The 14,981-nt window shown below is 39.7% G+C and overlaps 1 protein-coding gene across 1 annotated transcript in view; it reads right to left on the bottom strand.

Moving 5' to 3' along the window:
* Positions 1-7,844, bottom strand: part of mcu (mitochondrial calcium uniporter) — a 63,500-nt gene extending 55,656 nt beyond the window's left edge. Inside the window, 1 exon segment of the mRNA NM_001130227.1 lies at positions 7,704-7,844. Coding sequence (NP_001123699.1) covers positions 7,704-7,817 — 114 coding nt within the window. The 5' untranslated portion in view covers positions 7,818-7,844.
* Between the last annotated feature and the right edge of the window lie 7,137 nt (positions 7,845-14,981).

The following is a 14,981-nucleotide window of genomic DNA, read 5'->3' as shown; positions in this document are numbered from 1 at the left end:
AAAGCTCTGTGGAGCATTGAACAGTAAACTGAGTGGAACAACACTTATGGTTATGAAATCTGTAAAACAAAAGCAATTAGAATGCATCGTATTTCATGGCTACCCTTTTTTTCATTAAAAAAATAAACTATTTATTTAAGAATTTCACAGCTCAGGATGCCCAAGAGAAGAGCCCAGAAAACTATAATCGGAAAAATTAAATGTAAACAAAGTACAGGTATGGGACCGGTTATCCAGAATGCTTGGGACCTGGGGTTTTCCGGATAAGGGATCTTTCCGTAATTTGGATCTCCATAACTTAAGTCTGCTAAAAATCATTTAAATATTGAATAAACCCAATAGGATTGTTTTGCCTCCAATAAGGATTAATTATATCTTAGTTGGAATCAAGTACAAGGATCTGTTTTATAATTACAGAGAAAAGGGAAATCATTTTTAAAAATTAGAATTATTTGCTTAAAATGAAGTCTATGGGAGATGGCTTCCGGATAAGTGATCCCATAACCGTATAATATTCAGCAAAATTAGCGAAATTAAGGTAGCATAGTAATATTATACACAAATCTCATTTTAACATGTAAGAATAAAATAAGCACAGAAAACAATTACTATGGTGCCAGGTTCTGTATCTTAGCAACATCTTTTTCAAAACTCTACCAAGATGCACTGCCCCTTCTTAGAAATCGAATGTACACCAACTTTAATGTTAAGTCAATCCATGCTGTGATATAATATCACCTTTGATTGGCAAAGCAATGACTATTGCCCAATATTACATCAACCCAATATTTACAATACAAATATTTTTGTATTTTTTTTTTTTTTTTACTTTTGTGTATTATCACAAAAGTCATATTGATTGAATAAAGAGTTGTCCTCAGCAAAATGTCATATAAGCAGAATGGCTAGGGTTGTCATCTTTACAAAGATATAAAGAAACCTAAGCAGGTGAGGCGAGGGCAAGGATGATTTAATGACATAAGGTGGCAATATACGGGCAGATTTAGGTTTCTGATTCGTGTCCTTTAGACTGATTCAGCATGGACTGTGCTTATACATTTGTGTTGAAATATGTAAACTTAATGTGTACATAACCTTAGTGCACCCAAAGGCACAGTGCAACTTCAAAACTCATGGCACTAAGAGATGTGTGCTCTTAGAAGAAGTGGGGCTGAAGGGTGTACATTCTGAATAAAAAGTGAATAAAGTGAGGCTGTCATTTTCTGTAAATATACATACATATAGGGGTATTAATATTATCCTTTGCTTATATATCTCCGGCACATTTAGAAAGAGTATGTTAATTTAAATTAGATTAGTCCCTGCCCCAGGGAAGCTTACAATCTATGGTTCCCATTACATTAACCTGTCTGTATGGTTTTTGAGGGGGGGGGAGGGGAAGGACTACAGTGCAGTAAGGAAAACCATACAGGAATCATGTGAACATACAAACTCCTTGCAGGTAGTGCCCAGGTAAGAAATGGACCTAGGGTTGGCAGCTTTTTAAGATAAATTTTTCTGGCTAGCAGGGGAGCAGAGACAAAAGGGGTGGTTTGTGACATAGAAGGGGTGGGAAGATAAAAGGGTGGGGCCAATGCATCACAGTCATCACAACGAGGATGAGCTAGAGAGATATAGGAAGATGAAAGGTAACTTTGGGGTGGGCCAGGGGTTAAACGTCAGGGTATCGCAGGCTTACTGGCAACTACATTGACGGTAAATCTGTAATACTGACCCAGGCTTGGGCAGGTGTTTTACCGGCTACGCAAATAAAATACTGACCAAGTGACAATCATAAATGGACCCCAGCACTGAAAGACAGAAGTGCCAAGCACTTAGTCACTGCGTCTGTTAAAGAAATGCCTCTTATCATTAATATTGTTCAGAATGCTATTCTCTAAGTTTAAAATGTTTCAGCACTAGCTTCTGTGGACTGCATGCACCATAATGCACTGTTATGGCTATTTTCATGAGAGCAACAGTGATAGAGCTAGAACTACAGGTTCTTGTTGCTGCCATCACAATAAGTTGTAATACAGCATGCAGTTTAAAAAAAGGACTGCAAACCATTAACACACTACAAGGTCCTCTCTTACCAGGGCAGCACTAGCAATTATGAAAGATTTAGATAGTGCTGGGCGGTATACCGGTAAAAACCGATCACCGGTTTTTTTTTTGAAACCGATATAAATTTTTGACATACCCCCATACCGGTGTGCTGAATACTTCCGGGTGCGCACGTGATGTCAGCGCGCACGTGACGTCAGCGCGCACGTGACGTCAGCGCGCACGTGACGTCAGCGCGCACGTGACGTCAGCGCGCACACTCTACAAAAGCGCCATCGCTAGGACGCATTCAGAGTCGGATACCAATGTGAGCTGTCGGGGGGTGCCTGGCCAGTAATTATATTTTATGTGAAGGGGATGGGTGGGGGTGGGTGGGTTATACTTATGTGAAGGGGATGGGGTTGTGTTTGGGGGGGGGGGTGGGATGGGGTGGGGGGTTATATTTATGTGAAGGGGATGGGGGGGTTATACTTATGTGAAGGGGATGGGGTTGTGTTTGGGGGGGGTGGGATGGGGTGGGGTGGGGGGTTATATTTATGTGAAGGGGATGGGGGGGTGTTTGGGGTGGGTGGGTTATACTTATGTGAAGGGGATGGGGTTGTGTTTGGGGGGGTGGGATGGGGTGGGGGGTTATATTTATGTGAAGGGGATGGGGGGGTGTTTGGGGTGGGGTGGGGGGGCGCATGCGGATGGGGGGGTGGGGGGCTGCGTGCGGATGGGGGGGTGTTTGGGGTGGCGGGGGGGGGTGCGGGTGGCGGGTGTTTGGGGTGGTCACCTAATCATGCATGGGGAAAAAAAAATACCGTCAAATACCGTGATACCGATATAATTTTGAAAAATACCGTGATATAAATTTTTGGTCATACCGCCCAGCACTAGATTTAGAGGTATTATTGTTTCTGCAATCTTTTCTGTTAGCACCCTGCCCTCATTAGTCGTAGTCTTTTCTAATGGACACATGTAGAAAGAATTCAATCCCAAGAAGAACAATGAGACCTTCATATACAAAAGCCCATTAATGGAGGTTCCAAGGGATGGCAATATAGAAGGTTGAAGGATTTCTTTCAGTGTAAACTAATTATTACAAATGATTACAAACAAGTGCCAAATTGTGGCTGCCCAGAACATATAGCCTTATTTCAGATTCTCAAAACAGACACAGGAAAGAATATGGGGCTTATCAAATTATATTGCTTTCTCACTGCAACCTTTGACTGCAAGCTGTTTTTGCTGCAACTGCAGTATAGTTTTAATTTAGGGTACATTTGAGGTCATTCCTCCTCTCTTGTTTATGCAGTGTGGGGTTTGTCACCTTTTTCTATATTTATTTTGCTGTTTCAGACATACCTGGCAATCAGGAGCCAGAAACCACCTTCAATGCTACTTTTTCTGGTCATTTTATAGCTGGAAAATATTGGTAATCACCACTCAAGTATGATATCTTTAAAAGCCTTTTAAGACAAACCTAATACAGGTATCGGACCCCTTATCCGGAAACCCATTATCCAGAAAGCTCCGAATTACGGAAAGCCCGTCTCCCATAGACTCCATTATAAGCAAATAATTCAGAATTTTAAAACTGATTACCTTTTTTTATGTAGAAATAAAACAGAACCTTGTAATTGATCCCAACTAAGATAGAAATAATCCTTATTGGATGCAAAACAATCCTATTGGGTTTAATTAATGTTTTATTAATTTTTTAGTAGACTTAAGGTATGGAGATCCAAATTACAGAAAGACCCCTTATCCGGAATACCCTTGGTCCCGAGCATTCTGGATAATGGGTCCTATACCTGTACAATAAAAATATGTTTTGTTGGTGGGTTCCTTTATTTGGTCTACCTGCAGATGAAAACCAGACAGGTTCTGGGCATGTGTTTGTACTTCAAAAGACATGCGCAATTTCTGCTGACACTTAAGTACCTAAATCACTCACAAATATTTCATGTTCAAAAGTGTGGGCAGGATGCTGCTCACTGAAAGCAAACCTTTTATTGGTAGTACGAATTATTATTAGAATGGAGGTATAAGTCTCCATCAGCCTTAGAAGAAAGGTGACCTAAATCCCAAAAATGAATTGATGTAAACTGCTCTGAGCACTTATGCAGTTTACATGTGTCTTCCTTTTTTTTTTTTTTTAGCAGGGTTCCATCATATTTGCAGTTTTAGACTGCTAAAATGGAGTCAGCAACTCTAGGGTTACCTAAATATGTGCAAAAATACATAGACAGTGACCTTTAAAAAAAAGCTGTAGAACTGAAAGCTGAAAGAGTGAGGACTTTCAAAATTTACATCAATTAAATGTCTTGGGGTTTAGAACACTTTTAATAAAAGAATGACACACCTTTTATTGACTCTCTCTCTGTGTTGTTACATCTTACCCTTTCAGTTGGGCTGTCACAATCCCATCTCCAACCAAGCCAGCAGCTCCATCAACAGAACACAGAGTCCGCTCATTCAATAATACAAGTTTCCAAAAAGATATTCCATATTAACACTGTCATATTTTATTAATGAGATGATTCCTACCAAAAATAGCAGTGCAAAGCAAGTCTGGCAGAGCAGAGACTGCAAAGTGCCAGAAGAGGAAATAGCAAGAACACCATTGCAGCACCTGTATAATACTGTTTTTTGCAGGATGAACTGTGTTTCCCACCTGTTCAGTAGTTTACTAGTCAAGCCACAGGTAACTAGTATTCTAGCAGACAAAAGTAGGCAGTGATGTGTTTCATTAAATCTTTATACAGCAAAGGCAAAATTAAACAGAAATGGATTATAATGGCCAAGTGCAATAACAAGGCCGTAACTATGGGTAGGCAGCAGAAGCATATGAATCAGGTGCAAGTGGGGGAGCAGTAAGAAAGCAGCATTGGGCTCTGGGCTCCAGACTGCAAACTATGGATTGGGGGGGGTGGGGTTGCAATGTGAGAGGATGGGGCTGGGACAGGATGTGATAAAGTGGATGGGTGCCTTAGGCTCCAATACTACTAAACCAGGCTCTGTACAACAATATGAACACATTAGATTGCACGTTCTTCTGTACACAGACATATTTCCAAAGCTGCTTCTAAATTTTAGTCTCTCATGATGGGGTTCCCCCATCTTTCTCAGTTGTCTTTTTTGCAGCTGCGCCAAGCACTGTAATCCTCAGTGACACGTGCATACGCATGCATGTGTGCAACATCTATGCCTTTTTTGGAAAATGCTATAGTGCACACTTGGGATATAGGTATTTTTCTATAGATATCATGACAGATCTGTGTTACGGAGAAGGAGGAAGTTAATAACCTATAAATCCCTGAATGGAGCTGCATCTGTTTTGATGATTCAGCATTACAGAAATAAACAGGTATGTCAGTAATTTGCTCAGTGGTTAACCAAAGCTTGCAAGCAGTCCTACCAGCCTCAATAGTTTGCCCATATTATACACTTATAAGAAAACCAACATGGGCACTAGCACTGTGAGGACATGAGCAGGTCTAAAGAGGTCTTTAATTGAATGACTAATCAGGATACGTTCATCCCATTATATACACAAAATGTCATATAATAACGCTATCAAATAAAAGCATCTACCTCTTCTAAATTACTTGGTTGCAGCATCTCATTCTAAATAAACACCCACAGCAAATGACTTTATGCAATCATACAGACTCAAAGCTGCACAAATGATGGTGTTATCCCTTCATTTGGAAAATTGTACTTTAGCTGGGCAAAAGTGTCTGCTATGTATCATACTGTATGTACACTGCTGTATATGTAACATGCTGCCTAAATATTGCTACATATTTGTGTGTGTATATATATATATATATATATATATATATATATATATATATATAGATAGATATATAGATATATATATAGATATATAGATATATATATATATATTTATATATATATATATTATACACACACATATATACTGTAGCAGTAATGTAAGATATATACTGAGAAATCTAAAAGAAGTGTAAGAGTCAATGATGTAGCGTTATGCAAACCGGCATAAATCTTGAATAACAGAAATTGCTGAATAAGAAGTTACAGTTATGGGATGTATTATAAGAAGACTGATATCCAGAAAGATCAGCTATATGGAAAAGCCATTTGCCAGTGTCCTATATAAAGAAACAATTATTCATTTCTGACTTGTTAGCGTAAATCCATGGTGATGGAAAACCAATCCTCTTGCTTTTGTTTTTCACTCTTGGTGTTCCACATTACATAAGATCCCCTATCCAGAAAACCACAGGCATTCTGGATAAATGATCCCATATCAATTCTAATGTAGGAAATGTGTTCCTGATTACAACTGTTGCCACAAGTGCAAGCAGTGTAGCGTTCTTTGATGCATAAGCTACACATTGTAACTATTCTAGATCAGTCTGCCTATCTGATGATATAGCATAAGCTCCTATTACAATAATATTGTTACAATATGAAAAATAAAGGCTAAAGATTCCTTTTTCCATGTCTTCCAATGTATTGGTTCATGAGAACTGTAAGGGTGTAAGATCATTTCCTTGGTACCAGTTGCTATCAAGCCCAGTGTGTAGAGTGGATGAGAATGCAGGAATAAATGCCTTTTATGGAAGGAGGGATGGAAAAGAGTATTCCCCTTTCCCAAGGATAGATGTCATGCTGGAAATCCTCCCACTCATTCAGCATAGCCCAGAAAAAAAAAAAAAATACTCTAGCCGGGTGGGGAGGTGCAACAGAGGAAACCTCACTGCACCAATCTCTCCAATGTGTTTTAACTAACAAACTTGGTGGTTTGGCCTCCCATCATCCCACACGGTAACAATTTGCTAATTAGTACATAACCTTATTCCAGGTATAATCAGCCTGTGGCGCTCCAGTTGCTGTTGAACTACAACCCTCAAATCGCATACTAGAAGACATGCAAGCTGGGCATCCAGGTATTAATAACTTAGAGGGGTGAAGGTTGTGGCTTTTACTACACTAAAAGAAATCATGGGGATTGCAGCCAAAGCCCAATGGCATTTAGATGGGCACATGTTTGCATTGGAGCCAACAGAAGAAATAAAACCCCAGGGAGACTCTGTTGCTGTACCTGCCCATCACATGGGACTCACTATACAGGGATTCATAGAGAATGTGTAAGATTTCTGAGAATGTGACTGTGTATGAAGCACCCCTTTCAGAACTACCCCTGCCACTGACAACTGCATTTTGGTAATAGGGGGCAGTGGAATTTTTCACTTAATCTGTGAAACCTGGGCCGCTTCCAAGGGCAAGATTACCTGGGACAGAATTTAGAAAACTGACAGTGACTGGCAATCCGGGACAGTTAGCAAGTGAGGACTCTTGCGGGTTCCAAGCTCAAATGTGCCCAAGTCACTGCAGATACCAAAGCCTGTTGGTGCACAGAGACTGGTAGCGCTCACTGACCCTGCAGCAGGGGTGGATCCCGTTCCCTTCCATACACAGAGCAGGGCGAAGATAGTAAAAAGACATGAGAGCTGGGGAAACACCCCCTCCCAGCTGAGTCTGTAGCCGCGCTGGCTGCAGTAACCGGGAGTTCCCTGCACACCCCGCCCCAACAAGAACACTCCTTGTCCTGACTCACACACCGCTTCCTGGTTTAGAGCACAAGCTTAGTTTTCACTCACCGTCCTGTGAGGCCGGTGCCTGGTGACCCCCAGCCCGGGGAATCCCGCTGTCAGCCCCCCGCCGCTACTCCTGGAGAGCAGCAGCAGCCGAGATCTACCTGCGCTGGCCGCCATCTCTCAACTGGAAGCGCTCAAGAGCCCGGGCGCGCAGCGGGGTTAGCAGGGCGGGGCTAAAACCTGCTTCTCAAAATAGCAGTGACCAATCACAAAAGTGGGATAAACAAGAGGCGTGACCCGAAAACTGAAGAGAACTCGCCCCACTTCACAAGGCTTCCGGGACTGTAGTGTTTTGGGCGGGGCTAGCGAATGTTGAAAACCCGCCCACGGGGGTCGTGGTCTGCCTGGTCCTGTCAAGGAGCTTGAAAGTTGTTGGTGAGGGGAAGAGTGTCCTGTAGGGTTCCGTTGTGCTACACAGTTCATAGAATCACCGAGGGGAGAGAGTCATATAATGATAGTATAATGAGTGAGAGCTTTGTGCCTTCACATTATTTAATAGACGTGTTTTGGGGATTTAGCGTTGTGGGGCAGAGAACTATTACTAAAGAACTTTGCTATATTTGTAGCACAGGGATTTTATTTGTCGTGTTACATTCTTCTTGCAATTTTAGCAAAGGACAGAGAGATAATTATATATACAAATATACAAACAACATCTCTTTGAACACTCCTTTATTGGAGTAGGGAGACACGTTTATATAATACTGGCCCTAAAAATGAGCCAAAGGGGTTGTTTACTATGTGCAAGGCAGGGTGCAGAATGTCAAAAGCGGGTGCAATCAGCCATGTAGTTTGAATTTAGCTCCATGCCCTGCATATAAATGAATTGCTGCAGGTCTCAGTGCTCCCAATACAGAAGATGTAGACCTACATGCTCTTGAATACTGGGCTGCCCTGTGTTCAGTAGCACAGGATTCACTAGGAGCTGGTGGAGACACATAGGTGCACCCCTTCCCCCACCTGTCCACTTACTTTCCCCTTATTAAAGTGTTTTTGGGCACAGACCACAACAGCCCTGTACCCACCTACTTACTGAGAGGCTGGAAGGATATAGCTGCCCTGCGCCTGTTGATGCTGTGCTCTGCAGAGCAACCAAACCCCAGACAGAAGTGCCCTCTGTATGCAGTTATATCCTATGTGTACTTGCATTATATGGTGCCACACCTTCTGTATTCCAGTACAGCAACATCATGTACCAATAAAGCTTTGGATCTGGTTCAGCCAAATGTCCAATTAGCCTATGCTAATCTTCCAAAATATCTTGGATTCAGCCAAATCCTGGATTCAGTGCATCTCTAAATTTTATACACTTGGCAAATTGGGACATTTCTTTATGCTGAAACAAGCTTAAATAACATGTATTTAATAGAGTTAAGTATTATTAACTTAGTAGGATGACTTTAAATCTCTTTTCAGCTCTTACTGTGAGTTTAGGAGTACAAGGGTGTTCACTGTGGACAACAGTTGAATTCATTTATACATTTGGTGCCCTAAAGACTCATTCATTAACAGTGGGTACAATTGCAATGCATGGTAATGTGAGCAAAATCCATCAGCATGCAATAAAAATAGTACATATGTCTGGTGCTGATGCAGAATAGCTCAGGTCTGCACTTTTGTGCCAGTTGTGCAAAAAGTGATGACTTTACTTAAGTGCAAACGCAACGTTTCAGGCTTCAATTCTTTAATGGCACAACTTCAGAGTCCTATAAGTTATTCCTGCCCTGTGTACTTTGCACCTGTTTTTTTCACTCTGTGCCTTGTCTCCCCACCCCCTGATAAATATTGCACTTTTTTGTGGAGGGTGTTTATATATATATATATATATATATATATATATATATATAGCAAAATTAATTAAATCTTTATGCAACTTTGATATTTCTGCATTGACAGTTAATATGGCCTTTAAAACTGAAATATCTGGTGAACCCTGAGTTAAGACTTTTGTTTCCCTCTAAATGTAACTGTCTGTTTAAGTGCTGTGCATCAATAAAGTGCTAAGAGGCATAAAAAGCATATGCACAGATCTTTTTTTTTTTTACCTTCTTCCACCACACCTGGGAATGTAGCATGACCAGCCCTGACAGGAATGCTCTTCACATTTCTTTCTCTATATGTGTGTTGTAAAAAAGCTATGCTGCTGACTGGGGAGGTACAGTTACATATATGTCATCACCATATACTCTAGGTATCAATAACTGCTCAGTCTGCCATTGCTCCTAAATCAGGAATATGTCTGCCTGGCAAAAACTCCCCAACTTAATGCTGTGCTCCTTCTCTTCCTCCACTTCTTTGCCTCAGTGAACTTATATTATGGCCATCTGAGGTGATCAGCAGGAGGGAGATGAGCCAATATTAATAGAATCTATAGAGCTAATGTTAATGTAGACATAAACCCTATGGGGGGTGGTACTTTAACCTTGTTAATGCTGTTTATTGCATGTCATGTCTAGGTGGTCATATGGGTTTATTCTTTAGGTGTAGACTTGGTTATATGTCAGAAACTGCACTGCACCAGATTTAAGTGATCTCAAACAGTTAGAAAAGCTTATATTATAGAAAATCCCCCCCATCTGTCCAAGCTTGGTAACATTTACATAGACTTTCTAGATGTCAAAAGCTAGAAGGACAAGTTGTGTTCAGACCTCGCATCTGACATCCGTATGTACAAAACAAGTACAGAAAGGGATTTCCCTTTTCTCTGTAATAAACAGTGCCTTGTACATGATCATAACTATGATATAATTAATGCTTAATAAAGGTAAAAATAGTACTATTGGATTTATTTCATTTAAATGATTTCTTTGTAGATTTAAAGCATGAAGATGCAAATTTTGGAAATCCCTGTGTCTTGACCATTCTGGATAACAGAATCTGTACAAAGCAGATAACTCCAGGAGATGTAAACATAGCAATATTCTGATTCTCACCTAAAAAATTTGAGATACCTAATACTGTGCAGCCTATTTGAACTTAGATACAGATGTTGCAACCACCAAAAAATTAAAAAAGTAAACTCAAGAAAGTAAAAAGTGGCAGAATAATACAGTATTGCAGGCATTGCAGCAGTCTTGTGCAAGTGAGAAGTGTGCAAGAGTGGATCAAAGTCCAATGGTCATTGCCTATCAGTAGGTTCAGTCTGTCTGAAATTCTGTATATCTTTTAGACATATTGGCATATATAATGCACAAATTACACAAAGTATGGATGATAAAATATGTCAATATATACATATTTACACAGATGGTGAATAAAAATATGGAATCACAATGAATGATCAAACTAAAACTGACTACCCAATATAAACCCTATGTAAAGTCTAAGTAATACTAAATAATTAAATCTTAAACTGTAGTAAGAGATATTATTCTATTTTCCTAGCAGAATAGTTGCCACTTCTTTAAGTTGAGAAAACTCAACAGTTTCCACAACTGTCCAAAATGCTTTTTCTGACCAGTTGTTGATTTAAATTGTATCTTCTCAACCAGACACAATTTCATGTGGTGCCGTGTTTGATAGTATTATCATGTTGAAAAGATACATTCTAGTACTGGCTTGGTTTTATTTAGGCTACATACTAGGGGCTTTTGAGAGGGAATTGTAAACAAAGGTTGCAGAAGGGATGGAGCAAAAAGCAGAGCCATCGTCAGTAATCACAAGGCTCTATACTACTAAGTTAACAGGGCCTTTTCTGCTAACTTCACTGTTTTATTCTTTTATCAGATGCCAACAAGTCCCATTGCATTCTATTATATAACAGCGGAATATAATGAAGCCATACAGAATATGCTAGATTCACAAAATGAAGTGTTTAGAGGAGAATGCACATGTACTTGGTAGCTTTGGTTTACTTTTATTTTTAGATGTCAACCACATTGCAATTCTACATTTAAAAATATGAAGACAGTGAAACTTGATATTGAGTTCTGTAATCTGATAATATTTTACAGTTAATTGATATTATCTTTAGGATCATATATTTTACCATTCTGTTGCAAAGGAGCTGTGCACTGCACCCTCTTTTCTCATTTCTTAGTAGCTAAAGGAGCTGTATACATAAACAGAAAAGAAGAGCTTTATACAGTCACAGAAGTAAACTTGCACATAGGTGAAATCTTTTGAAATTTCCCATGCCTTGGACTCTCACAGTGGGAGAAGAGGCAGAATGTACAGCTTTACCATAACCCACAGTTTACTCAACTGCCTAATCTCCTTAATTATCATGTCTGGGAGCACAGGCAGCATAGAAAATTAGAAGGAATGTATTATATAATCTCTGCAATTCAGGAAAAAAGGCACACACAATAAAACAGAAAAATATGGGAAAAAACATTTTTAACTCCAAATCTAATTGTTGAAAGTAGAATAGACTTGGCTGTTTCATTTTTACATGTAGTATTGTACAGTGGTACTGAAGTGCAACCGCCAGTTATGTTTGCTGCAGCCACACAGCCAGCTTGTGGTCAGTGTGCCATTTCAATTTAAGCACAACTGTGGCTTCTTCTTATGAAGATCACAGTTTAATGTTCTAGGTCACAGCTCGTATTAATGCTTTGGGTCACAGTGCTATTTCTTAATGTTGGTCACTGTGTCTTTTTATGCTGTGGATCATAATTTAATGCCGTGAGTCGCTAACTTTTTATGCTGTGTGTTGGGTCACTACACCTTTTAATTCTTGGAATCACTGTGCCTTTAAATGCTAATTAATATCACTATGCCTTTAGATTGTGTGGGTCACTGTGGCCTTTAGTGTTAGAAATTATTGTGTCATTTCATGCTGTGACAAATGCAATGCAAAATTATTTATAACATTTTCTGTAGGTCTCTTAATTTCTTACCCTCCCAGCAATGGTTCACAATACACTGCAGGGCTTATCTGTGACAGCAACCACAGTTGACATTGCACAAACATGTATGCAGTTCTTGTGCTAATTGACACCATTCATTAATGTTATTTGTGTCCAAGCATGTTCCTTGTACTTCTGCATTGTTGCACTCAGCCCTGGTTTCCCGTCTCATGTGCTATTCCAAATCACACAATGTGGAGATAGCTCCACAGGAGCAGTATACTTGCACCTAACCGAAGCACTGAGCACTGGAAATAACATAATCCCAACTTTGAAAAGTTTCAGTACAAAATCAGATTTGTCAAAACATGCACATGCAGTTGCTTCAGATGCAACTTACCCTTGCGGCTGCCATTACTGTGGGATTATCAGGGGGGGGATGCTGGATTTTGGGTTAAAAACATGGTGAATTGCATTCGAAATTGTGCTTTGCAAACTCTATTTCTAAATGACCCTGTGTATCTTTAAAAAGATAATTTCACCAAAACTTAAAAATCTAATTTTGAAGAGCAACATGTCTGTTATTTACACTAGTAGGTGTTAGATTATGTAACAAATGGGAAAAGAACATTGTTAAGATCATCATTAACTGCATGTAATCTCTTCCTGGGTTGTTTGATACTTGTTTTATATGTTGTTTTATAAATGTAATTAATAGACTTATCCCATCCTGCTATGCTATATCCAATGTCCATTTCCTTTCCTGCAGATACAGTGTCTTCTATGGCAGCTTGTCTTGTCAGGGGGCCTCTCTGTGTTCAGTGAACATCTGGTGATACATTTTATTATTACATCAAACACCAGGTCACTGTCTTCTTGTGAAGGGCATTTGTTTGTTTGTTTTTTTTAATAATAAATGTGCCAATATTATTGCTATGAAATCAAACTTGCATTTTTTAGAGTATTGCCTAAGAAATAGGCATATTTTAAGACTGGTGTGAATTTTAGAGACTTACTGTGACCACAACATTGTGGGCTTATGGCATCAGAATGCAGCTGGAGCTCAAGGGCTCCCTCACAGTTCAGGATTTAATTGACTTCTTTGTCAGTGGCAATCCATTTATATTACATATACTCTGGAATGTAAAATGATATAATGCAATACTGAAAAGCTGCCAACTAATGAGAACTACAAGCCTGTGCTTCTAAGTGCAGACTGTTAATTTAGTGTTAGAACAAAAAGTTCTTTGCATGAATATTAAGGCCATTTCTTTAAATCCCCAAGTAGCGCTTGGGTCCTAGAATCAGTTCTAGCCAGGACACTATCTACAAGGAGTTTACATGTTACCCATGTACTCAGGTTTACTCCCACACTTTAAAAACATACAATAAGTTCAAATGACTCCTGTTAAAATTGAACCTAGCGCGTCGGATAGGGACATTAGATTGTAAGTTCCACTGGGGTAGGGATAAATGTGAATGATGTATAATCTCTGTTAAGTGCTGCAGAGTATGGTGGCACTATATAAGTAAAGAATAATAGTAACTGAGCCCTTTCATGTCCCAAAGTACACTGATATCAAATGAAATACAATAATAACAGTAATAAAACTGTACCCAAAATGAAGCTAAATCATTTGTTACATTTGTAATTAGAGGAACACTTTCTTCTATTAAACTTAAAATGTATTTTCTATGTTTGACCCAACAATTTTTATTAATATACAGCTCATCTCCTATAAAGAACTTTATCATTTTTTGGAATTGTATTTTCAGTATGTGATAAATTACTGCACTCCTGCAAGTATCAGGGCCTATGTATATAAAACAGCAATGTTGTTTTAATGTGTTTTTGTAATGGAATCAGAGGGAACATACTTTTTTTAGTGGTAGTACTAGGAACATACAATTTCTTCCTGCGTTGTACAAATGTCTCACTTTGGGAGGAGGAGCTCTCGGCCTTTTGTAATTAAAAAGAATTCTTTGGGACATAGCTCTGGAGGCATGGATTATAGGTGTTCTTCTAGCACAGACCATATACATATAGTTGTAGCCCTCTTTTGCTACTGCATGAAATTTAGCACGCATTCACTTGCGTGTGGCGCTACAGGAGCCCTGGACCTCCGCTATATGGAAGGGCAGGTACACTGATAATGGCGTGCCTCCACCCAGGGTCAGGACAGGTTGGACTGCGGTACCCCTCCCTGGGAAACTTCTCTGATCCACAACACACAAACACAGGAAAGGTTGATGGATTTATTTGCAGGACGCTATACCTTTAAATTAGCAGAGATAGATACAGCCTGCCAGCCAGGGGCAACCTCACTCACATTACATACAGTAGGTAGTACTTTCTGAACTGCTGAGGGGAATCCCCCACTTATGTGGCAAGTGCTTCAGAGTCTTAAGAACTCCCTTTGGCTTTCCGTGCCCTGAGAAGAGCACGCTTTGTTCTTCAGAGCCCTGTACAGGACCCCCTTTCCTTCCGCAC

This window comes from Xenopus tropicalis, chromosome 7, assembly GCF_000004195.4.
Source record: "Xenopus tropicalis strain Nigerian chromosome 7, UCB_Xtro_10.0, whole genome shotgun sequence".
NCBI classification, from domain to species: Eukaryota; Metazoa; Chordata; class Amphibia; order Anura; family Pipidae; genus Xenopus; species Xenopus tropicalis.
Note: the sequence above shows the minus strand (reverse complement) of the source record. Positions and strands in the feature narration are given on the sequence as shown.